The 26913-nt window shown below is 40.0% G+C and overlaps 1 protein-coding gene across 4 annotated transcripts in view; it reads left to right on the top strand.

Annotated features, from left to right (window-relative positions):
• Positions 1-26913, top strand: part of MED13L (mediator complex subunit 13L) — a 302766-nt gene that overhangs the window by 244352 nt on the left and 31501 nt on the right. For 3 of the 4 annotated variants that reach the window (XM_081802120.1, XM_081802122.1, XM_081802123.1), the window contains 10 exons: positions 767-871; positions 4835-5563; positions 6372-6597; positions 7603-7708; positions 8023-8147; positions 11435-11534; positions 17102-17322; positions 17627-17832; positions 21809-22746; positions 26606-26785. In XM_081802120.1, the coding sequence (XP_081658246.1) occupies positions 767-871; positions 4835-5563; positions 6372-6597; positions 7603-7708; positions 8023-8147; positions 11435-11534; positions 17102-17322; positions 17627-17832; positions 21809-22746; positions 26606-26785 (2936 nt within the window). The remainder of the gene's footprint in view (positions 1-766; positions 872-4834; positions 5564-6371; positions 6598-7602; positions 7709-8022; positions 8148-11434; positions 11535-17101; positions 17323-17626; positions 17833-21808; positions 22747-26605; positions 26786-26913) is intronic. The other variant, XM_081802121.1, reaches the window with a different exon arrangement.

A 26913-nucleotide genomic window follows, 5' to 3' on the forward strand; every position in this document is an offset into this window, starting at 1 on the left:
TCTTTGATTTTTATCACCACTAACCTGTCACCTCCACCAGCTCTAGCAGCCCCTTGAATCAGCAGCACAGAACAGGGCAGTGAGACAGCCAGGAGGGCGAAGGAGGGTGGAGAGCCAGAGAAGTCCCTCTAGAGCAGAAGTCCCTCTAGAGCAGTCCCCGGAGCACTTGGTAGTAGCAGCTGTAGCTGAGTCGGAGTCGGCAGTACAGAAATGCTGCCCCGTGTCCTGACTGTCACTGTGTAGTAATAGACTCTGCTTTGTGCTACCAGTTACTAGTGACAAGTACGAGGTGATTTTTTCCTTGTCTTTAGTTCACATCACAAGCATAGAGTGCTGCTTAAATGCTAATGAATATAGGAGTGGTAAGAGTTTAAGAGTTTTAAACAGTCTCAGGGCATATAATTCACAGATGCTGTGAAAAGATAATTTTAAAAATTTAAGTTATTTCTACAAAATTTAGGTGGCTTTTTAAAGCAACAACCAATAGTGCCAGATAGTGTTTTAATTGCTCTGTCACCCATGTTAAAAAGTACATTCAACTTAAATAGAAATGTTTTGAATCTTGCTTCTTCTAGTGCATAGAACAAGTTGGTTCTCCCCGCCCACACCCCAACCCCTTGGATTGCTCTGAGCTATCTATTAGCTAGATAACATTACTATGTGAAATGTATTCAGGTCTTTTAACCCCATAGCCCCCCGCCCCGCCCCCATCGAGGTATGAATATTATCTCATGTTTACAGAAGTCACATTTTTAACCTTTTTTAGGAGGAGCCAAATGTCAACTCCAACTCTTGAAGAAGAGCCTGCTAATAATCCTGCTACTTGGGATTTTGTGGATCCAACCCAAAGAGTCAGCTGTTCCTGTTCTAGGTAGGTGGTAGAAATGGCAGAGTAGGAGTTGGATAGAATGGTGGCACCGTTTGTAGCCAATGGCTATCTCCTGGACTGTCAGACCGCTTCTTCCTCATTGTTTTATTTTGTTTTGTTTTCAGTCTTCCTCCTCGAATAGAGAAGGAAAAGATAGGTCTTTTCTTATATACAGATGATAACAGTTTTATTGTCAGGACTCAAAAAGAGCTTTATTAGACAACTGGCCCTGTTATCAAATTGCTCCCACAAATTTCTTCATGGTAGCTACTTCAAAACTTAAGGCATCAGTTTGATAAGACCATCTATTCCCCTTTATATGACTTTATTTAATCATTCTTAATTTTAAAGTAGGATAAATATTAAACAAGTTGGCTAGAGTTAATAGAATTTGGATTAAATAGGTCTTCCATAGATAATTTGTTTTGTTGTCGGTGCTGGTGTGTTTTGATGCTTCAGGTGGGTATTTGGTAACAACACCTGCCAAAAGCTAAACTTGTTGTTCATTCATTTAGATATTTGAATAGAACCCTAAATTGATTTCTGTAGAAAATTTTTGCTCTCCTGGCTATTACCTTGACTTATCACTCCTTGTGGTTGTAAAAAGTCTTCTTGTCATGGGCTTTCATTAGGGTTCTTAGAGTTCTTTCCTTTTTTTTTTAAGATTTATCTATTTCACACACATGCGAGAGAGTGAAGAAGAGTGGGCCCAAGCAGGGGGAGGGGCAGAAAGAGAGGGGGAGAGAGAATCTCAAGCAGACCCCATGCTGAGCACGGAGCCAGATGCGGGGTTTGATCTCATGAACCTGAGATCATGACCTTAGCCGAAATCAAGAGTCAGACGTTTAACCAACTGAGTCGGCCAGGTGCTCCAGGGTTCTTAGATTTCTTAAGTGTATGTCGGCTTCACCCCTAGCTCAGTTGACTATTGAGGATGTGATGGTGATTATTCACTTAATGAGCAACTTAGAGTAGCTTTGCTTCCAAAGTCCATATTTTCACATTTGATACTGCTCAGCACTTAGAAAAAGTTCTGTTGAGATAAAGTATATTAAGAAAATGGCCATTCATTTCCCTAATTCAGATAGAGGTTCTTATTGTGACATAAATAAGTTGGCTTCAGGGTAGGGAGGCAGTCAGATGACCCCTGAGAATATATGCAAAGTGTGTGTGTGTGTACACTTAAGCAGCAGTTTTGACACCATCTTCTCATCTTCCCCTGCACCTTACGTTGATTCTCTTTTATCAAGCTCTGCCTTTTTAGTCAGCTTTTTTTTTTGAGAGATGTTGTAAGTATCAGCCTAATGAAATGTGCACTATTGATTTTTTAAGAAGGATGTTTTTGAAGAAGTTGTTCATTAAGGGTCCTCTCTGAGCATGTGAGAATCTCTCTCTAGTCTCAGGATAGGTGTGGTATACCAGCTGAATACCTATTTTACTTCTGTTTCTAGGCCATTGTAAATTGTGTAACAAAAAGCCTTTTCTTACTAACATTGATTTCTAAACAGCTCCCAGCCAAGTTATGGGCCACCTTTAGAAAGTAGCTAGGGTAAAATGTTAGTGTATTTAACTTTGCTTGTGCCCTCATCTTATTTTTGATCCTATTTTCCTTAATCTAGGTTTTTCATCTGTTAAAAATAACCTTTTTGCTGATTTCTGTGACATTTTTATTTGCTCCCTTGAATTATTTTTACCTGAAGTATAAATAAATAGCACTTTTTCTTTAGTCCTCTGGAGTCATTCCTCTGTTTCCTCACCAGATTCATATACCTTCAGGTCTTTTTTTAGTTTTGCATTTCATTCCATGTCTTCCAGATATTTATCTCTTGACATGACTTCTCATATTTACTCTGGTCTTATATTTTGGGGGGGTGCCTTTAAGAAATATCCTTAATATTGACATGTGTGTTTTCTCACAAGTCAGGTATCCTGTTGCAGTCATTTTTATCACAATTTTCCCTTTTCAGCCTAGAAATTTTATCAATTATCATTTTTCTTCATTTTATAGATGAATCTTATCCTTGCATTTCACATTGATTTCCTTTGAAATGTCTATGATAGTAATTGTACTTGCCTCATTCTTTTAGCCACCATGTGTTTCTACACTATTTGGCCCTGCTTCTGGTTCCTTCCCACCACTGGACCACCCATATAGTTAGGCTTTTGAGCCTGATTTCCTGCTGCCTGCTTCACTGAGGCCTCTTACCTTCAGAGATTTGCCGTGAGAGTCTATTACTGATGTATCCGTAATTGTAACCTTTTCACAATGTAGCTGAGTCATTAAATGCAACTGAAAAAAAATGACTTTGTAAGATTATCTAGTTTGCAAAAAATCCTTACTTTGAAGAGGCTACCACAAAATATCTATCAAAGGACTGGTGTGGGTAAATGCTCTGAGAAAATCCAAATGAAAAAGTTTTATGTAAAAGATTCTTCGAACTGTTTTAAAATAAGCACCCTTAGGGCGCCTGGGTGGCTCGGTTGGTTAAGCGACTGCCTTTGGCTCAGGTCATGATCCTGGAGTCCCGGGATCGAGTCCCGCATCGGGCTCCCTGCTTGGCAGGGAGTCTGCTTCTCCCTCTGACCCTCCTCCCTCTCATGCTCTCTGTCTCTCATTCTCTCTCTCTCAAATAAATAAATAAAATCTTAAAAAAAAAATAAATAAAATAAGCACCCTTATAAGATATGATTGAGATATTTTCGGATGAGACATTCATCTCTTAGTGTGCTACTGTGCCCTGGAGATTAAAACACAATTTTTACCTTATTGTCAATAGCCTTATGCTTAAACAACCTTCTTCACAGTCAGATTTTTTTTTTTTTTTTTTTTTAAGAGTAGCAAAGACTTTAGCAAGAGTCTTTTCAGATTATCTACTGCAGGATTACCAAACCCATTATGGAATGGTCCACTCCTCACACTATTTAATGGCCTTATGGGGCAGTGTGGCCATCCTGCTGTCCGACTAAACCATCCCATTATGCCACACAAATCCGTTTTACTGCCCACTAGGGCACCATTGAGTGTGATTCAGCAGTAATTTAATGCCACCCTAGTGGCCTCAGAGAGTTACTGCTGCACGGGCAGGAGAGCTCACGTTTTTCCCTGGGTGGATTTATATATTGGGAGGAACTGGCAGACCCGCTGTATAACTTTGTTGCACACAGATTAAACCTTGGCATCATCTAGTGGGCCCTTCCTGAGCAATATCTCACACCCATGCTTGCCAAGAAGTATGTTAGGATGTGAGTAGACTTGCTACCCTGCTTAGTACAGATGCATTTGTTGTTTTCATATTCACTCACCATCTTTTTACTTCTAATTTTGTGAGTCTGGAAGACCCAAAGTTGTCTTTTATCCCTTCTTTTTTTGATATGAATGGCATATAAGGTTTCTAGTCTATTTATTCTGTTAAATATTCGTAGGATCGACCTTCATTTTCTTGTTTTCACACTTTGGGGGAGAATCACATAATTATTTTATTCTCAATTTACAACACCACAAGCTGTTATAAGCCATTCTATATTGTAGTAGAGTGTTGTAAGATAGAAATTGGAAGCTTTTTTTCTCTCTTTCTTGGCAAATGATCTCATTACTCTTGGTTTTAAGGTGCATTGTGAATACACATTATCTGAGGCCCTTACCAAATTTGAAAGATTTGGGGATTTTTCAAATCAGTCTTTTGGTAGGGGTTAGCACTGTTAAGTCCATCTCTTACCTGCTAACTTGTGTGTGATTGATTCACAACTTTCCATCAGAGTGTTGGCAGTTTTTAGTCATTATAAAAATAATTAACACTTAGAGGCCTTTTCAGTGATTTGGGGATCTCTTGTGTGCTTAAAAGATATAACCTTGTCAGAGGCATCTCTTTTGTAATGTTACAATGATGCAATAATGTTGTATTGTTACAGTGATGCAGTTATATTTCAGGTGTGTGTTTCTTGACGTTACTTTAATTCTCATTTCAGGCATAAACTTTTAAAACGTTGTGCAGTAGGACCCAATCGACCTCCCGCAATATCTCAACCAGGGTTCAGTGCAGGACCATCATCATCTTCATCTTTACCACCTCCTGCGTCTAAGCACAAAACAACAGAAAGACCGGAAAAGGGAGACAAACTGCAAAAGAGACCCTTGATACCATTTCACCATAGGCCCTCTGTGGCTGACGAGTTCTGTATGGAGCAGGATACACCAGGACAGAAGCTAGGGTTGGCAGGGATAGACTCCTCCTTAGAGGTGTCTAGCAGTAGGAAGTATGATAAACAAATGGCCGTGCCTTCCAGAAATACAAGCAAGCAAATGAATCTGAATCCTATGGATTCACCTCATTCCCCTATTTCCCCTCTGCCGCCAACACTCAGCCCTCAACCACGAGGTCAGGAAACAGAGAGTTTGGACCCGCCATCTGTCCCTGTGAACCCAGCTCTCTATGGAAATGGGCTTGAACTCCAGCAGTTGTCGACTCTGGATGACAGAACTGTCCTCGTAGGCCAAAGACTGCCTCTGATGGCAGAGGTCAGCGAGACGGCCTTATACTGTGGGCTCAGGCCCTCGAACCCCGAGTCGTCAGACACGTGGTGGCACCGTTACCGCCTCCCCCCCATTGAGGATGCTGAGTTCCGGCCCCCAGAGCTCCAGGGCGACAGATGTGATGCCAAAATGGAGGTAAACTCAGAGAGCACTGCGTTGCAAAGGTAAGGCGACTGCGTACCACCCAGCTGATCACCTGTTGACCAAGGCATAGGGTCCTGAGAGGGGCTTTCCTCCTCATCTCCCCATGCTCACCCTTCAGAGCCAAAATGAAAGATGCTTTTCTTCACCATTCTAGACTCCACATTTGGGAAATGCTAAAAAGTCAAATGCTTTGTCCTTTATGAGGTTTCACACGTGTCGTTATTTAAACATGTTGGCAATATAAAGATTTCATTGTGGCATTTAGGACATTGGTATTAACTTATTTTTGGCCTGCTGTTAGTCAAAGAATATAGCTTGATGACACTTTCCATATTGTGGTCAGTGCCTTCTTTGTATGTTGACACTTTTAAGGAGGGCTTTGCATGCATTTAGGTATGTATCCTGCATCTAGTAATAATACTATTTTTAGTGCTGTTGAGCTACCCATTATTCTTCACAGTTTACCCAGACCATCTCAGTTAATCTTCACCACAGTCATATTACTACCTTATTTTCATAGCTGAGAAAGAAGCGAGGGTCAAGCAGTTAGTAAATGACACAGATTGAACTTGAACCTAGGTAGTCTGTCCTTAGAGCCCATTTATGCTCTTAACCGGAATCCATGGAATCAGAGACAAAAGGATATTCTTCACAAAGATCTACTAAGTTTTATTTGTGAACATAATCTCTAAAAGAACTTCTTTAGAGAGAAAAATTTTCTAAGTTTAAGTTTTGCAAATGCTTTAAGTTATAAATGCTGCTTTAAAAAAAAAATCAGTCTTTTTACTTCGTTTACCTTGCTTAAATTGTCATTATTTTCCCTTTTAGACTCTTAGCACAACCTAACAAACGGTTTAAAATCTGGCAAGAAAAGCCACCCCAGATGCAGCCACTCCACTTCCTTGAGCCATTGCCTCTAGCTCAGCAACCTGGAGACAGTTTGGGAGAAGTCAATGATCCATATACCTTTGAGGATGGCGACATAAAATACATCTTTACAGCAAACAAGAAATGCAAACAAGGGACGGAGAAAGATTCCCTGAAAAAGAATAAGGTACTATTTAACAAAGAGAGTGTCCAGCACGGTGTGGGTTTTGATCTATGTCAGTACAACATGTGTGGGAAAATTTCGAGGCAGAATGTTTGAGGTAGTCTTGCCTGATTGCTCTGTCCCCATATTCATGCTCTTGGTACTATTGTATCGAACAACGTATTGTTCCTTTTTATGTCATGGCTCACCTTTGTTTAAAAGTCAGCTGAACATAAATGAAGCCTCATATTTTCCAGGCTATAGCTTGTACGGTGCATGTTTCCTCTCATATGCTAATTCTTGTTGGCCTATGCTCCCTGCTTAATTCTTTTTAATTACTATTCCAAAATATCCAAAATGTAAGGGAAAAAATGCTGATAACAATATCTATTGTTTATTGAGCGCTTAGTATGTTTACGGTACCAAGCGCTTTACCTATATATCTATCTGAATTAATATCAACACTACTCCTAGATTGTGTCAGTATTAATTTTACTGGTTTCATTGTCATAAAAAATGAGTACTGGGGGTGTCTGCTGTCTTTAGCCTTACATTTTAAAACATTCCAAAATACTGGGCCATTTAAAGAGGTACTCTTGAGAATAGAGGAAATAAGACCATTAAAAGAGGCCTGTACAGTGCAGGAGAATGCTTGAGAGATTCCTTTATAGAGATCTGTCTAGATCCCGAAAGCTTGAACCATAGTTCAGCATCTAAAATGTTGTTAAAGGCAGCTTTTCACACCATGGCAGGTCTGTAATCAAATGCCACCAGTACTGGTTAGGCTAAAACCCAGATGGACTCAAGAATACTCCATAGGATTGGAGGGACAGCGTGGGAGTTTTGGGTTCTGTTTAAATTCAGGGGAAAGGACATACCTTTTATTTCCCTTGGTTGCATAGACCATGGTTTATCATACTTGTGCTCATAACAAGTTCCATTCTACCCTCTAATTCTTTGTGTTCTCCCTCATATTCCACACTTTGGGTTGGTGTTCATGTGTTTTGTTTGGCTGAATTTATTATACAGTCAGAGGATGGATTTGGTACCAAGGATGTCACTACACCAGGTCATTCCACGCCGGTGCCTGATGGGAAAAATGCCATGTCTATTTTCAGTTCTGCTACTAAAACAGGTGTGTACAATGATTATTTGCCTCACTTGGATTGTTGCTAAAGTAAAATGCAAGGGAGATGCTTCTCGATTTAGAATTATATTTTTACTGTAATAGCAATAATTTGACCCATCTTTAATTTTTCATAGTTTGTTTTTCAGTTACTTTCAAAACTGATAAACATATTTGGAAATAATTGTCTCTAAATTTAACTGAAAACCTAGGGAGAAAAAAAAATCACAGGCAGGTCTTGCTCACTGAGATCCATGCCCTCTCCTCACTCCTTTTCTGTGGATGAAGTTGCTCATTCTGCGTCTTTGCCTCCTTTCCCGCAGATGTCCGGCAGGATAATGCTGCTGGCAGAGCTGGCTCCAGTAGCCTTACACAGGTGACGGACCTGGCACCTTCCCTGCATGACTTAGACAACATCTTTGACAATTCCGATGATGACGAACTTGGGGTGAGTCTGCCATAGCGACTGAAACAGAAATCTTCCTACATGGGAGGGCTTAGGTCACTGTTGGAGGATATCCTTATCGTTTGGTCTACTGAATTTTGGGGCCTCTTATTTCAGGTTCAGAAAGTTCTGCAGAAATGTTTGAATACTTTGAAAGGATTCTAAAAGTTGTCGGTGTAGTCTCTAACACCCCTTGGGTTCTCTTTGTTAATGTCTTCTTTTATTAGTTTCTTCCTGTTGTAAATTTTAAAATCTTTCCCATTCAGTTTTTAAATCCTTCTAAATATCATGAGACTAGTAGAAGTGTATTATGTAATCCCTTTAGCTCAGATTTTAAAGATAATGCCCCGTAACTTTTTATTCATCTCATCAGTCAGAACTTAGTCTACATTTTGAGAGATAAACAGGTTTGATCTATACTTTTTAGGGTTATGGCACAATAGCAGGGAAAAAGGACTTATGTACCTGGAAGTTAAATAATATAAGGCATGATGTGGTTAAAGTGACAGGTAAGAATTATAATTCTTAGGAGAACAGCTGAGCGGCTCTGAATCAGGAAATTTATGTCCTTGTCCTCCTAACCACCTCTGTACTTTTGGGCAGATGGAAGTACCTGTTTATTTCTGGGGGACCAAGAAATGAGTAAGGTCCTCTCTTCAAGGAAATAAGTTTATCAGTTTATTTTTCTTTCACTTACGTATGTACTTAACCTTCCTTCCCTTTCGTCCATTTCCCATATATTTGTTACTCATTTGATGGTCAGTTCCTTTGTGACGTGTATTGGAGGTTACAAATATTATTATCCCGCCCTGATACTTGAGGTACTCACAGACCTCAGGAGAAGTAGCATGTAAATAAAGTTAAAAATTACTTAAAAATATACAAAAATATATACACGCATGCACGTTTATTACTGTGAGTGCTGTAATTGACCTGCGTCTAAAGATGCTGGACGTTCAAGTACAAAGTGACAGACGAGCAGTGTTTAAGTTAAGGTTTAAAGGTTAAGTAGGAATCAGAATTCTGAAGCCTGTTCTCACTTTAAAATAAAATGTATCTGATTAACAGATACTATACACCATTAGTAATGTTAAGTACTTAGGAGATGATGAGATCATAATGGCCTCCAAGAAAGGATTTGACTTAAAATGTGGAAAGACAGGGTTAGTGAGAGGCAGGGGAGAGGCATTAGTTTGAACCTGGAATGAGCCTTGGTTAAGCAACAAGGATGAACCAGCTGAGGGTGGGGAGCATAGTGAACAGACCATTGGTCTGCTCTCTGAGTGGTGCGTAAAGATTGACAGGGTTAGGAAGGTTTTTGACCACACTTACGGCTTTGGACTCCAAACTCTGCCTGTAATGTGCCCCTCCGTGAAGGCTGCTGAGTGTGGAACTGACTAGGTAGAAGCCAGTGCTGGTTTTCATCAGTCTCATACACAGAAAGCAGGAGTACTATTTGGTAACTTTGATTGGATTAAAACACAAGGACCGAAATTTAGGCAGTGGCTGTGTGAAGGAAAAGGACGTGACAGTGAGAAAAACTGTAGTACAAGGAAGGACATGTTTCCTTCGTGTGTTGATCCAGGCATCCGAGAGCCTTTTTGAACTTCACTATCTCCCTATACGTCAGGCATTAGGTAGGACTGATTTTTTTTTTTTTAAAGATTTTTTATTTATTTATTTGACAGAGAGAGAGATAGCAAGGGCAGGAACACAAGCAGGGGGAGTGGGAGAGGGAGAAGCAGGCTTCCCGCTGAGCAGGGAGCCCGATGCGGGGCTCGATCCCAGGACCCCGGGATCATGACCTGAGCCGAAGGCAGACGCTTAACGACTGAGCCACCCAGGTGCCCCTAGGTAGGACTGATTTTAATGGTCCTTAGGGTTTGGTTAGCTGCTTTGGTGGGGATGGTGGGACGAAACATGAAAAGACAAGGAATCAAAAAGAAGTAGAAAGGGAGGAATAAGAAAGGGTACAAAGTAAGCATTGCAGAGTAGCCAGGGCCTGTTCACAGCCACCATCCCCAGTGATTGTTCTTAGTGCTCAGAGCCATCGTACTTACATCTGTATAAATTGTGTATTACTGTTGGACTAACTGAAGATATGTTTACTTTGGTTTTTTTTATTTATTTATTTGTTTATTTATTTATTTATTTGAAAGAGAGAGAATGAGAGAGAGAGCACGTGAGAGGGGGGAGGGTCAGAGGGAGAAGCAGACTCCCCGCCAAGCAGGGAGCCCGACGCAGGACTCGATCCGGGGACTCCAGGATCATGACCTGAGCCGAAGGCAGTCGCTTAACCAACTGAGCCACCCAGGCGCCCCATGTTTACTTTGGTTTTTGAATATATTCTTAGTAACATTAATATGTGAAGGAGGGTTGGACATTTTTAATCTAATTTTCATTTCTCTAAAATGATTGTTTCTGCTTTACTCTGATTTCTAGCCTGGCATTTAATCAAGAGAATCGCTTACCTTAGAATTGTTTTTGCTTAATTCATCTTACTGATAGCTGGTGTTGTGAGACTGTTCAAGTTTTCATCTCAGATGTCTTTGAATTTAATTTTACATTTCAGCCCTGTGACATTGAATAAGTATACATATGTAAAAGGCCTTCTATTTGTGAGAATCTTTTTTTTTTTTGCTTTGTTTTATCTTGCCACTAATTCATTTGAGTTCTTAAAGATAATCTTGCCTATTAAAGGACTTAATTTATTTTGAATAACAAATCAAAGAAACGCCCTCTCTGCATATTTCAATAATTTTATGTGATAAGGTTATTTTTTATGAAGATGAACAGTAACTGCGGAAATAGGAGCAGAAGATACATGGGATATTTTTTTGTGGTGAAAGATAAAAATACTTTGGGATGGCTTGAGGTCATCTCTTTTAACTGCCTGCTTCCAAACAGAAGGAAAACCAGACTGATAGCCAATTACTCCTTGGAGGCACCATCCTAATTTAATTATTGTGTCCCTGAAACCACTTCTCTAATGACCTGGGAGGAGGAAGATTTGTTTAAGGTCTGTAAGTTGTGCTTTGATGGTGCAGTCTGCCCTTACCAGATCCATGCAGAGAAGATTCAGTCACTGTGGTTTTCATTCTTGATAAGCTTGTAGCCTTCTCCTTGGCTTCACTGTCTGTGGCTATTCCTAGAAGTTCACTTGTGAACACTATGTAAGGAAGCATCTTTATTCCAAAATATCAGTAGGCATATGTTAAGAAATAGTTGACTACTGCCCTACTTAGATGCAAGTGTGTTGCCCTGTTTTAATAATAATAATCTTTTCTTAGGCTGTATCACCTGCGCTGCGTTCATCAAAAATGCCTGCAGTTGGGGCAGAAGACCGACCTCTTGGGAAGGATGGAAGAGCTGCTGTTCCTTACCCACCAAGTAAGAAAAGGAAATTGAGCTTTGGCTTACTATTTATAACTTATACCAAATGTTCTCATACTCAGTGGTGCCTTATCTGAGATTCCCCTCTGTTCCCCACCCCCTTTTTTTCTTTTAACAGAATATTAACTATGAATTAAAACTTGTATAAGTTGGAATTCCTGAGATGGGGCAGGCAGCTAAGAGACCATTTTAGTTGGAATTTCTTTTGCTTTTGTTTTCAAATTAATAATTAACTCTTACGGTTTAGAATGTGGAAAAATGGGTTTTATGTTTGTTTCTCTAATAACCTTTCTGTAGTAGGATAAATGCTACCCAGTGATTTTCAGAGTGATATTCCAGTATAAGAGCTTGTGAAGATGTTTCAGAAAATTTAATTTACCCAAGGATGAGGAACATTTGCTATTTGTGGTCCTTTTTCTAATTCATACTGAAGTTTTTGTGTTTCATTTTGAGATCAAATAGTTTATTGCATATGATGACAAGAAGAGAAACTTCCTTTTTTTTTTTAAAGTTACTCTTCACCCTAGGAAACTACATTACTGTACAAGAGAAAAGACAGGGTAGCTTACATGGATACTCAGGCAGAAACATAATTCCATTGCAAATCATTCTTTAATACCTTCTCATTAACTTCAGCTGGTAATGAGAACAAATTGAGGGGAAAAACCACTATGTCATAGGGATGAGTCAAAAAGTTTTATGAACCTATAAATGTGTGCTGATTTACTCAAATGTAGAAGTGTGAAGTATACAGAGATTGGATTTTGACAGCTTTAGTAGATCCATAGCTTTTTAAAATATGCAAAGCTTTCTCAAGCATGACATGTATGAAAATGAATAATGGTAGCCAGCCAGTTGCTGTAGTTTTTTTAATTAAACATTTTTCTTTTTTTATTACTCTGCACTGCAGAATTTTGCAAACATGGAATTCACAGATTCAAAAAACAATATTAAAGTAGATACATATGGAATGAATGCATTTTTTCCCTTGTATTGAACCAGTGAACCCTCTGCCCTTTTTGACATTAAGTGATACGTTGTGATGTTAAATGTTAAAACGTCTGATAACTTGTCCAAGATTATTGGACTTAACAACATTGCACTGACACACCATTCTGCTAGTCAGTGTCATTGCCCAGGAAAGTATATGTGTACTCTCTTCTCTCGCTCATCTTTATTCTGAAAATAATTGTTTTCAAAAGGAAGCTACTCAAAATTTTATGATAAAGTACAGGTTATAAAAATTAATTAATATGAAATATAGCGGGCACCTGGGTGGCTCAGTTGGTTAAGCGACTGCCTTTGGCTCAGGTCATGATCCTGGAGTCCCGGGATCGAATCCCGCATCAGGCTCCCTGCTTGGCAGGGAGTCTGCTTCTCCCTCTGACCCTCCTCCCTCTCATGCTCTCTGTCTCTCATTCTCTCTGTCTCAAATAAATAAATAAAATCTTAAAAAAAAAAAAAAAGAAATATAGCAAAAATACAAGCATTAGGAAAATACAGATATAAAAGAGTGAATAAGATCTTCCGATGTGCACGAAGTATACATGGGTAAATGTGTGTATGTGCGTGTATATGTACATATACACAATCTTCCTCCCAAAACATGACCATGAAATAGCATGGCAAGATGTTCTCATCTCTGCAAGAGCTTTATTGTACATTGAGGCAGAGAGACTGACATATTATAAAATTTAGTGTCTAGAACAACACCATTCAATTTAATAGAAATACAGTGTGAGCCAAAAATGAGAGCCACATAAGCAATCTTAAATTTTCTAGTAGTTACATTACAGGAAGTAAATAAGAACCATGTAAAATTAATTTAAATAATATATTTACTTAATATAACCAATAGTGTCATTTTTACATGTAATCAGTATAAAAAATATTGAGTGAATGAATATTTTACCTTTTTTTTTTTTTTGTACTATTTGGAATCTTTTTTTTTTTTTTTTTTTAATCTGTGGAATATTTTATACACATAGCACATCTCAGTTTGGACAACCCTTGGCTTGAGTGCTCTATAGCCTATGTGGCTAGTGGATACTGTGTTTGAGAGAATAGGTCCATAATTACTCATTTATGTATGTAGTAATGTAATAGTGAAGAAAGCAACACGCAGTAATAACTCGGTTTAATTTGGCATCGGGTCTGTGTTAAGGTAGTACTGTGTGATAATATTACATACAATGGTACACCTCAACTCCAGCCCATTCTGGTAGCTGTTCTCACCTTGCTTTAGCATTTTTAGAAGAAAATTGAACAAACAAGTCATGGTTTTCTATTTTGGAGGACCAGAATGTTTCTCTGGGTTTCTGTCTTCTTTCTATCTTACCCACTTTGACTCCAGTTCCTTTCATCTCAAAACCTGTTGAGGGTCGTATCTTTTCAGAAATTCCTTGTAACTTAACGGCATTTTCGTCTTTTTTCCAGTCAAAAATGGGGAGGGCGGGCTAATTATTATTGGCTTCATCACTTACTGAATGTTTAGATGTTACATGGTGAAGTGTTCACTTCTGTGCGTATGTTATTTAATGTGTACAAAAAAATATGAGGTAGATATTATTACCATTTGCAGATGACAAACTTGAAGCTAGAGAGGTTAAGAGTCTTCCTTAAGAATATCTGATAATGGGGGGTGCCTGGGTGGCTCAGTCGTTAAGCATCTGCCTTTGGCTCAGGTCAGGATCCCAGGGTCCTGCGATCAAGCCCCACATTGGGCTCCCTGCTCGGCGGGAAGCCTGCTTCTCCCTCTCCCACTCCCCCTGCTTGTGTTCCCTCTTCGCTGCATCTCTCTCTGTCAAATAAATAAATAAAATCTTAAAAAAAAAAAAAAATAGCTGGGCGCCTGGGTGGCTCAGTTGGTTAAGCGACTGCCTTTGGCTCAGGTCATGATCCTGGAGTCCCGGGATCGAGTCCCACATCGGGCTCCCTGCTCAGCGGGGGGTCTGCTTCCCCCTCTGCCCTCTTCCCTCTCGTGCTCTCTGTCTCTCATTCTCTCTCTCTCAAATAAATAAATAAAATCTTTAAAACAAAAAAAATAGCTGATAATGGGGCGCCTGGCTGCTGAGTCAGTGGAGCATGTGACTCTTGATCTTAGGGTTGTGAGTTCAAGCCACACATTGGGTGAAGAGATTACTTAAAAATAAAATCTTAAAAAAAAAAAAAAAGAGTATCTGGTAATAATAGTGAAAGCCACTTTTCTAAAGTGAATCTCTGGCAAGTAGAATCTTATTTTCCATACTTTTTTTGTGTGTTCTCTTTTACCTTTGGTAAAAAATATCAAGGTGGCTGAGGTGTTGAAAATTGAGATACATAACTGTGTTAGGTAGCATCAAAGAATTTGAGTATCCCCAAGTGAGAAACACCTTTATAACATTTCTTAGACAAAATTTAGTAGCCAATTCGGTAAAAATAATTTTTGGTAAAATTTTATACCATAGCCAGAATACTTGTATGTGAAGGAAAGGCTATGTTTAAGTTCATTGTCATTTTAACACAAAGAGAATTTGTACAGTTTATTTTCCAAATATTTACTTGATGATTAAGATCTATAATATAATAGGAGTTTGAAGATTTTATGAGGTTGACTTAGAATTTAAAATGTTATAATATACTTAAACATTAATTTTATGTTAAAATTGACCCATAGCTGTTCTTTGGCTTGGGAAAAGGAGTAGGGACTGAAAGATAAAGGTGATGGATGTATTTCAAGTGGAACCTAACTCAGTATTAAAATCTTTACTCTTGTTTTAAAGAAAACTTACTGATTTCATTGCTGCTACATTTGAAGACCTGTTTTTCTTCTTCAGACTCCAGTGGTTCTCTGGGAGTTTCTGGCTTGGCTTATATCCCTAGTTCTATGAATTGTTACATTCCTTAACGGTAAAATACTGTCCTAGCAAGATGGTGCCTTGAAGATCTACTTGGAGGGTTTGGTTTTTTCTTTCCTCCCCCCCCTTTTTTTTCCTTTTTCTCTTTTTTTCTTGGCAGCAGCAGGCACCATTTTGTCTAATGAAATCTTATACAGAATCCTACTGTAGGGAATAAATGGAAGTGCAGCTTCTCTAATGAGAGGGAAAGTTGGTATCTGAGGTCCCGTCTGTTGGCCTCTTCCGTCCCTTGTCTTATAGATAAGCATCGGAGGCCAAGGGAGGGTAAATTATTCAGAATTATGTAATTGTTTAACTAGGAAACAAGGTAAAGATCATCTCATGCAGAGGTTTTTACTTTTTTCTGCCTCCATATGGTGGAAGCTTCCCTCCCCCCATAAACAAAGGAAAGAAAGTAAGCCTGGTGAGAATCACACATCTAGTTCAGCCATTTAGATGAAGGATCTGAAGCCCCCAGGGAGGAAGTGACCTGACCCGACTGTAGCAGCACTGAGCTGTGGATCCACTCTGGATGTTGCCGCTTTATACGGCTCTGCCTCAGACTCTAGCCCAGGGCAGAGTGTGGTGTGGTCGTTCTTTATTAATTTCTGATTCAGAAGTAGAGGTCGTATCTTAGTCTAGTCAGTGGTTACTCTTTGCCTCTTTAAATGCTGAAGTTGATAGAAAGAACAATATGATTGGAAATTGGGACATCAGGTGCCATTCCAGAACACTGACTTAAAGGCCTGTCTCCAAATTTGTAAATAAATTTGCTGTACAGGACACCCCCTAGTGGCCAAGTTTCACAACTACAACTTACGTTGCCTTACATCTGCGCCTGCATTCAGAATCCCTGCCTTAATGAGCCCCTGCTAATGATGATGGCTAACCTCAGGTATATTAAGATGTTTTTTAAAAAAGGATTGAGAATCCCTGTTTTAAGCATTTCTTAAAAGATACTTTTTTTACTAGTTGGATTTTTAATAAATTGTCTTTTGGTTCTAGGTAGGATTATTAAACCTAACTATGAAGTTTCATTTTAATGTCAGTATGGACAGCATTTAATGTCAGTATGGAATCATTTCCCTGAAGAACAGTGAGTGTGGTAGATTTTTCAAACTAGCTAAGTAATCCTACTACATCTAAACCACCGTTCTACCTCCAAACAATTTCTATTTTCTGTAATATAAATGCCTGATGGATTTTCCATGTAAAATTTGCTATAGGACATTTTTATATAATTCTGAAATATTTCATACATATTTGTAAGCAGAGATAGAACTTTTAATAAAGTTATTCAATTTAATTTCTTTCAGCTTCTACTTATTTTCATCTCCTTATACTCTTAGGCGGTCATTTGTTAGAAGAAAAATGTATGTTACATAGACTTTGTTCACTTAATTAATGTGAAGCCAAATCATAAAGCATCAAGGGGATAGTGGTAAAGTTCCAGAAAAGGATAATTTTCTGCTGATGGCCTTCTTCTTAGAGACTTCCATTACTAATATTCTGTTGTGTAGCTGATACAACCATTCAATTAGCGTTATTTCTGATGGCAGGTAAGGTGCCTGCCTACGAACTGGGATTTGTTAGAAGTCCTACCTGTTGAAATAAATATTGTTGTCTCTTCTCTTCTCTTCCCTTCTTCTCTTCTCTTCTCTTCTCTTCTCTTCTCTTCCCTTCCCTTAGCAGTTGCAGACTTGCAAAGGATGTTCCCCACTCCTCCTTCCTTGGAACAGCACCCTGCATTTTCTCCTGTAATGAATTATAAAGATGGAATCAGTTCAGAGACAGTGACAGCATTAGGCATGATGGAGAGCCCTATGGTCAGTATGGTTTCAACACAGCTCACTGAATTCAAAATGGAAGTAGAAGATGGATTAGGAAGTCCCAAGCCAGAGGAAGTAAAGGTAACTGCCAATATATTAATTTTATCAAGGCAGGGTGTTTTTTAAGCAGATTCACATACATCTTCAAAATAGTATTATCTGTATGCCATGTATACATAAGTTTCTAAGAATCCTCTGAATTGGATCATGAGGTACATTGCTTGGTATATTAACTATGGTGTCTTGATTAATTTAAAATTTTGGTATTAGCATTTTCTGCTGATTAGATGAGAGAGATACTGAATTCCAGTCATTTTTGTTATTGTTGTGGTGTGTCCTAAGTTGTTCACCGGCATTATCACTGGCCTCCCCTTTGTTGTCCCAGGACTTTTCATATGTGCACAAAGTTCCAGCCTTTCAGCCTTTTGTGGGATCCTCCATGTTTGCTCCACTGAAGATGTTGCCGAGCCAATGCCTGCTACCTCTGAAGATCCCTGACGCCTGTCTGTTTCGGCCTTCGTGGGCAATCCCTCCGAAAATTGAACAACTGCCCATGCCGCCTGCAGCCATTTTCAATAGAGATGGCTACAAGTACGTGCAGGGACCGCGTCATGTTACCTGCCCCATTGAATGTGGTGTTGATCTTAACCAGATATCTACTTAAAATGATGACATCAGCATAGCATTTGAAACTTTCCTTTCTTGGCCATTCATGCTTTTGTGCACATTATTTTGTGTTGAAAATGTGCATATTTTCTAACTAAATTTTATGTACACGGGTAAACTAAGGTTATTTGCATAGCCAACCGTGGTGTTCATGCTCATTCAGCATCAGATCCATGTCTACCACAGAATCAAACACTAGATTGGAGTTGGTAATATTATTTGGATAGTGGTGGTATTTGGTTTATATATTGGTGATCCCAAATGTGCTTACTTCAGGCACTTTAAAATCAAGTGTTAGCATGGACATTTTCTCTGTTGATGACCCCATGTCATATAAGAAAGCAGCAATGGGTGGTATGATACGGAAGAAGGAAAAGGAGGTGTTTATCGTAGCTTGGGCACATATCACTCTATCAAAAAACAGTAGTTTGTCACAATGTAGATTCAGTTTCCCCTATGATTAATAATTTCTTAATAAAATAAATGCTTTAAAATATAAGGCCATAAACTCAAATTTCTGTCAGGACCAGGTAAACAATGTGGGGATGACATGGGTTGGGGAAAGCAAAAGATTTGGCACCACTGATGGTCACTGTCATCCTGAGGGACAGTAGGAAAGAGCAGTTTGATGGAACTGTTAGGAGTATGCCTTACTCATTTATTCATTCATTCATTCACCCATCCATCCATCCATCCATCTATTCATTTTTTAGAAGATTTTATTTATTTATTCATGAGAGAGAGAGAGAGAGAGAGGCAGAGGGAGAAGCAGACTCCCTGCTGAGCAGGGAGCCCGATACGGGACCGCATCCCAGGACCCTGGGATCACGACCTGAGCTGAAGGCAGACGCTTAACTGACTGAGCCACCCAGGCACCCAAGAGTATGCCTTATTTAAAGGGACTGTTTGCTATGCAATTACAGTGTATTGTTCAGGCAGGAATGCAGGAGACTGGAGTTCTGCACTTTTATGTAAATGTCCTTTTTAAAAATGTTGGTAGCTAATTCAGAGTTACATTTTAGGAGCCAATAAAACAATAAGACAAATTCCAGATCCAGTCTGTGGGCTATATTTGTGACATCACATAAAACCCATCTTGACAAAACCAACTTTAATGTCATAAACAGGCTTTCTGCGTAGGTATGTAGAGTCAGTGTTGGAATGTGAAAAACTGTGATAGAGTGTAGGATAAAAGAACCCAGTCTTGGGGAGGTAGAGCTGTGCTGTCATAGGACTCCATTCCTGCCTTTTTTTGTTTACTCCTGTGTATGACCTTAAATGACCAGCTTACCTGAGTCTTTCCCTTCTTTAAAATGGTATGATCCTGCCTGACTTCCTGCACAAGATTTTTGAAAGGTTCCAATGGTTGTGGAAATATTGTGGCAATAACAACTCACCAGCAGGAGGAAAGAATGTGCTCAGAAGTACCCTGGTGGTGATCCCTGGGCTTGTTTTCGGCTGCCGTGCTCCAGTTGTACCTGAGCTTATTTAAGTAGGGACTGATCTAGTCCAGCGGAGCTGATAAGCCCAGAAGGGTTGCCACACCATTCTCATCCAATGCAGCAGCTCCAGGAACCCATTTGACAGTTGAATTTCTTATACACGGAGACTCCTCAAAAAAGTGACACGCAGCCTTTGCTGTATGATAGTTTAAATAATAAATAAATAATTTAGACCATTGTTTAGATGTATTAAATCTATCCCTTGCCATCCCAAAGATCCTTGGTATTCTCAACTGGTGCTGTTAAGAACTTTCTTTGATGAAGGAAGTGTTTTGTATCTGCACCTTCCAATATGGTACCCCTGCCCTGATGTTGTAGCTGTGCATCTCTTAAAATGTGGCTAGTTGAGACCAAGGCTGAATTTTTAGTTTTATTCATTCATTCATTCATTCATTCATTTATTTATTTTTAAAGATTTTATTTATTTGACAGAGGCACAGCGAGAGAGGGAACACAAGCAGGGGGAGTGGGAGAGGGAGAAGCAGGCTTCACGCAGAACAGGGAACCCGATGCGGGGCTCGATCCCAGGACCCTGGGATCATGACCTGAGCCAAAGGCAGACGCTTAACTGACTGAGCCACCCAGGTGCCCCTAGGCTGAATTTTCAGTTTTATTTAAGTTGATTTAAATTTAGCACATAGGGCTAGTGATAACCCTATTGGATAGCACAATTCTAGACTATGTGAGTTCCTTCTGCTGGGGTCTCCCATCACCTTGGCCACCCCTTTGTCACACTCAGCACACCAGCGCTCACTTGTTCGACATCTGTCATACTTGCTGTGAGCTAACTTTTCTTCCCCTTTTTTACTGTTGAATACCCAGCACCTAGCATAGTGTTGGTACTCAGTTCATTTTATTGAATGGGAAAAATCAGGTTACTATACAAGCTAAACCATTCTTATTACCTAGGGAGCAATTTAATTATTTAGGTTTTCATTTAGTAGTCATAGTTCCTTTTCTGATCTGAACTGTATAATAATTTCAGGGTTTTGTCAAACAGGACAATTTGAACGGAGTCCAATTAGAGTAAAGATCATTATTACACACTTATTATTTTGGTCTCTGAGGTAGCAGTGATTGCTAATCAAGGTTTCTGGATCATTTTTTATCTGTACTCAAAGATACCACTGTGCTTCAGATTTAGTTTCTTTCTAGTGCTTGATTTGGGTTTTTTGAGCTGGTAGTTTAGGTATAGCTAGTTAAAAATCACAAGAAAATTATTTGAAGAGCCATTACTTTATGACATTCTTCTTCCAAATTATAAGTGAATGAATATGTAGTTTATTGGAAGAACATTAGTTTAAGCACAGTATTAATAGATTTCAAAAGAATATTAAGCATTAGATGAAATCTGTATTCTTTTGATACCTTCAAATTGGAAAGAATGGTCTCATTTGCTGTTTCACATGTACATTTAAGAATGTATATAAAAAACTTTTTTACAATAATAAAACAGCAAAACATTGTAGGCACTGTTTTGTTTTCTGTGTGGCTATTCCGAAAAGAAGGCATTGCTTATGAAAAAATAGATAACACAATGTGATCAGTCTGTGGGAACTAAAAATAATTGTGCTATATATAGGTAATGCATAGCATATTGAAAATTTAAAATGAACTAAAATTGCCTACCACCCCACAGAAATCTGTTAGAAGTTTGGAAGCTATGATACAATATGTGTACTGTGCAATTCATCTAATTAATACTAAGGTCTCCCAGCTACGTATGTGATGTTGGTATTAATTGTAGTGTACTGGCCAATGGGTTTCCTACAGTTGAATTCCTTCATGGTCACTCAGTACTGTAAAAATGCAAGCCTAGATAGGACTGTGCTTTGAAAATTAGAAAAATGGCAAATGTTCCTATGTGTTTGATTATAACTGCTTTAGATTCATATATGGATTATGGCCTCAGAGGACAGGTACAGTGGCCGACTTTCAATTTTAAAAAATGACCAAAATGTAATTGCAGATTAGATGGAAATTTTATCCTGTGGTCTTCTAGCTACTTTAGCGTCTGAACTCATGTGTTAAAGTTCCACTTACCGGTTATAGTTTTTCAAAACTACATTGACCAAACCCAGCACCATGTTTTCTTATAAGAACAGTAAAGTTCCCTTGAAAGAGTAGGATGAAGATTGCTTAGATGTGGAATAAGTAGAAGGAAAATGGTGTATTACTCTTGGTGTATGGTGTATTATTCTTCATACCTTGCTTCTTGCTTTCCCATCCACTTTTATTGACTCCTTTGAGTCCTTTTTTTCTTTTTTAAGAAAAAATTGACTATACCTAGTGGTAGCCTGCATAAATGGTAAGAACTGCACAGGCCAGGTGGGGTAATTGTGTGTGTATTCCAGCTTCTCTGACATGCACCCATTCCCGTTTGGTACTGTCTGTTGCAGTAATGTGCCTAGTGTCGGGAGCCTAGCAGACCCAGACTACCTGAATACACCACAGATGAACACTCCGGTGACGCTGAACAGCGCTGCCCCAGCCAGCAACAGTGGAGCAGGAGTTTTGCCATCTCCAGCAACCCCTCGCTTCTCTGTCCCCACACCACGAACCCCCAGGACCCCAAGAACTCCCAGAGGTGGGGGCACTGCCAGTGGGCAAGGGTCGGTTAAATATGATAGCACCGATCAGGGGTCACCAGCCTCCACCCCCTCTACCACGCGGCCCCTTAACTCTGTGGAGCCTGCCACCATGCAGCCCATTCCTGAGGCCCACAGTCTCTACGTCACCCTGATTCTCTCAGATTCTGTGATGAATATCTTTAAGGACAGAAACTTCGACAGCTGTTGCATCTGTGCCTGCAACATGAACATCAAAGGGGCCGACGTCGGGCTCTACATCCCCGATTCTTCCAACGAGGACCAGTATCGCTGTACCTGTGGGTTTAGTGCGATCATGAATCGCAAACTTGGCTACAATTCGGGACTCTTCCTGGAAGATGAGTTGGATATTTTTGGGAAGAATTCTGATATTGGTCAGGCTGCGGAGAGGCGCTTAATGATGTGTCAGACTACCTTCCTCCCTCAGATGGAGGGAGCCAGAAAGTCCCAGGAGCCGCCTATAAGCCTCCTCCTCCTCCTCCAGAATCAACATACACAACCTTTTGCTTCTCTGAGTTTCCTGGACTACATTTCCTCTAACAGTCGCCAGACTCTTCCCTGTGTAAGCTGGAGTTATGACCGGGTGCAAGCAGATAACAACGATTACTGGACGGAATGCTTTAATGCCTTGGAGCAGGGCCGCCAGTATGTGGATAATCCCACGGGTGGAAAAGTAGATGAAGCTCTGGTGAGAAGTGCCACTGTGCACGCTTGGCCTCACAGCAATGGTACGTTTCCCAGAACACATGTCTGCTTTGAAAATTATCTTGGTGTGATGGTAAATTATAAACTTTCTTTACTTTGTTATAGGACAGAATTTTAAATTTCATTTCTTAAAAAAAAAAAAAGAACTAAAGTTAAGAGCTCTGTGGATAATCTTAAATCTAAGGACTGGAGCAATGTTATATCGAAACACCGTTTGAGGAGACTGTTTTGTGAAAACTCCTTCTCATATTAATTCCTACAGGCAGTTCCCATGGGAAACTTATGACTGCTACGTATCTGCATCGATGAGAGTACACAAATAGTTTGCACACCTTGCATGTTTAAATCCACCCATTCTAGATCAGTCATCCATGATACTTCCTCATGAAGCCTTCTACCCATTTCCAGAGCATTTTCTCCTTCCTTTGCTTTTCCAGTGTTTTGCATCTCTTATAACAATGATAATAGTTTACTTTGTGTTGTGGTTCCTGAGGCATGTCACTGGCTCTTCTATTATTAAAAGCTCCGGTTGATAAATAATCTGTGATGTTGAGCTCTTAAGCGAGCCATGCAACTTGCTGTTCCCTTCCCTTATTCATTCACTATTTATACTGTGATGCATCCTGGGGGATAAAATGACTGAAAGAGACAAGGCACCTCTCTGAGGGACTTTCTAATCTGTTCTGGAAGATGGACATCAGATTAATCAAATAATTATACAAATTAGCATATTATTAGGGTAAACCGTTATAAGCGATGAAAGCGTGGGGTGGGAGGGCCTTCCTAGGCTGGGGATCGGGGAAGACCTCCTTGAAGAAATAGTAACATTAGAGATTTCAGTGCCAAGTACAGAGTAACTGGCTAAAGAGGGTAGAGAGCAAGGAATTGTGCCCCAGGCAGAAGGAGCAGCAAGGGGGAAGGCCCAGAGTTACATAGAGCTTGGAGCTTTGAAAGACCTGAAGGACTCTGTTTCAAATAAACAAATCTCTCTCTTTTTTTTTTTTTTTAAAGGGGGTTGTTACCTACCTGGGTGGTTCAGTCGGTTAAGCATCCGACTCCTGATTTCGGCTCAGGTTATGATCTCAGGGTCATGAGATCGAGCCCTAAGTTAGGCTCTGCGCTCAGTGGGGAATTTGCTTGAGATTCTCTCCCCTTCCCCCTCTTCTACGCCGTCCCCCCCCCCAATAAATAAATACATCTTCAAAGAACTTAAGGAAGCTTGGTGGAGCTGGCTAGATTCCCAAGAGCCATTTGAGACCTGCTGGGGCTGGGAGCCCTAACAAGTCATTGATGGGTTTATGAAGAGGCATTGACATCTGATTTGTGTAGTTAAGAAACAAATAAGCTCCGACTGCAGTGTAAGCTGTGGATGTGGAAATGGCAGGAATGGTGGAGAAACGAGGGGGTTAGTACAGTGGCTCAAATAAGAAATAATAGCTTGGTTTCTTGTCTTAGCAAAGGAGATGGAAAAGAAGTGGAAACATTCAAGAGATGTTGAAGAAGTAGTCGGACTGCAGGACTTGGTAGTGGGTTGGATTTTAGGGGTCACAGAGAGCGAGATGTTAAGACACCTGGGTTTGTGACTTGTAAACCTGGACAGATAGTGATGTCGTTCAAAGATAGGTGTACTGGAGGAAGACCAGGTCTGGGGAGAAAGCTCCCTAAGTTGAATTTTGGAAATTTTAAAGATCTCTTCTGAGATATCCAGGTAGAGATGTCAAGTAGACACTTAGGACTTCACGGGCCTGCAGCTCAGGGGAAAGGGAGTAGTTGGCTTGTAGATACTCAAGTCAGGGGCACAGAGGAGGAGGAAAGCTCACTGAGGAGGAGGAAACCTAGAACGACAAGAGGGCTTGGGACAGTTTTGCTGAAATCTATGTAACCAAGTTTCAAGAAAGAGAAGAGTAAGTGGTCAAGAAGCATTAAAGTGCTGCTGAGCTTTTAAGAAGAGGATTAAACATACCTTTGGTCATGGTGAGGAGCTGCTTCTGTAGAGAGGTGGGAACAGGTTGGGCTGGTGTGGTCGGTTACATGAATGAAACATGGACCTTGCTCTGAACAGCTCTCAGTCTTGTAGGGGAGAAGGTTATATAAGCTTCTTAAATACAGTTGGAAATCTGGAATGAGAAAGTATGTTTAGAGGACAGAGATCAGTAGAGTAGGGGATGATAGACATTTTCTGAGTAGCCAAGCCAGGAGACTTCTCGGAGGTGGAGACTTATAAGGAAGTATTCAAGGGTTACGCTCATGTCTGCAACTGCTTAGGTTTGAGCACAGTGCCTTGTACTTAGCAGGCCTCTAATTAAAGTCTGCTGGATGCATTTATGAATAAAAGAAAGTACAGTCTTTCCCCTAAAGAAATGTGGGTGATTATCTTGGGTGGTTCCTTTTACTAGATAGTAGCCTTCAGACAGAAAAGCAGTGTGTGGGTGGATCAGTACTGTCATCTTTGGATATGAAGAATAGCAGAGTCTATTGCAGGGGAGGTGTGGGTTCCAAAGTCAGAAGCTTAGTACCAGACAGATAATGTAAATGAATGATGCCAGAGCCAGATTTGCAAGCAAACCCTCGCCGTGTTTGGCAGTAACACGTTCTCCGCTGTGTGCACACGAGTAGCCACAAAAAATGATGTCTGCTTTTTTCTCTGACCTGTGGTTCTCTTGGTCTGTGATTTTCCAACTTTTCATAGGAGCCATGGGTACAAGAAGTACTTTTTTCTTTACTCTAAGAAAAAAAGAAGCCCAGGCTTGAAGATAAAGGCGCTCACCGTTGCTTCCTTCTCAGGCAGGCAGCAGAGCCGGGTGGGGAGAGCCGTCTGAAGGGGGCACCGCTCCTTCGCTCCAGCCATGCTGCTCGTGCAGGAATGGGGCCTCCGGCTTCCCAGGTCTCCCAGTTTTTCCCGAGATGCTGGCAATTTAGATTAGCAACTTGTGTTTGATTTAGGGATACACCTAGAGATGTCTTCACCCTGTGTTTCAGATTTAGTTGGTAGATAAACCTTAGATTTCCATCTGTGCTCCTTTCCTAATCAGCTAGAAAAGGAAGAGTAAGGAAAGGTCTTTAGGTATGCAGCTGATCACCTCAAACTTCATTAGCTCTTTCTTCAGATCTTTTTGAGAATTTGATGAGCATGTTTATGGACCTTTCTCCCTGGAAAAGAATACACGTATGTTCATGCGTGCACAGTTTTGCATAGAGTCTGAGAGGTTTTTCAGGTTCTATGTTAAGAGCCCCTCCTCTTAGTAGGAAGAATGTTACTTCTGAAACCATGAATCCTACCTTTTTCTGTGGACAGATGGCTTTCAGTCCTGTCATTGCTTTCGCCATGTTTTCTTACGCCTCTGCCTGCGTGGAAAGTTGTCTTTCTCTCTGTGCACTTTGTATTTTGTGAAAACATTTTACATTAAGAGCATTTTAACAGTTTTTAAGAGCTTCTATTTAAGTCCTCCCCCCACACTGATCATACTTTCAAAACTTTGATATTTGTAAATAAAAGTAATACAATAGTTAAGAAACTTTTACAGCTCTCTTTTCCTATGAACAACCTTGGAAACAGGTTTGTATGATTTTAAAGAGTCAGCCCTATCCATCCTTTTACTTCTAAGCAGTTCTACAGTTAACCTCTTATATACAGAGTAACCTATTTCTCCTTTTATTGTTTCCAATAGTAAATTATAAATTACTTTATAATAAATAAAGTAATAAAATATCTTTTATCTTGACTGGGAAGTCAAGCATTTTAGAATCTACTGAAAATAAAATCTACCACGAATAATGTCTTTGTCATGGACTATAACTGAGGTCCAGAATGATGGCAGGAAAGAGGAGAGTGTTGATCCCCCTTTATGATTTCTGTTCCTTTTCATTTCCTTTCTCTTCCAGTGCTAGACATCAGCATGCTCTCCTCCCAAGATGTGGTCCGCATGCTGTTGTCACTGCAGCCCTTTCTCCAAGATGCCATCCAAAAGAAGCGCACGGGCAGGACCTGGGAGAACATACAGCATGTGCAGGGACCACTGACCTGGCAGCAGTTCCACAAAATGGCAGGACGGGGAACCTATGGTAGAATCTCTTCCCTGTTTCAATTCCTTCTTAATTTTTTTTGTTCCATAAAAGCTAGCTTTAGTTACTTTCAAGCCCTAGCTTCACTGACGAAGTAGAATCTTTTTCTCCATGACTATTAAATTTCA

Source organism: Leptonychotes weddellii, chromosome 13 (assembly GCF_054177405.1).
Source record: "Leptonychotes weddellii isolate Sample4059 chromosome 13, ASM5417740v2, whole genome shotgun sequence".
NCBI classification, from domain to species: Eukaryota; Metazoa; Chordata; class Mammalia; order Carnivora; family Phocidae; genus Leptonychotes; species Leptonychotes weddellii.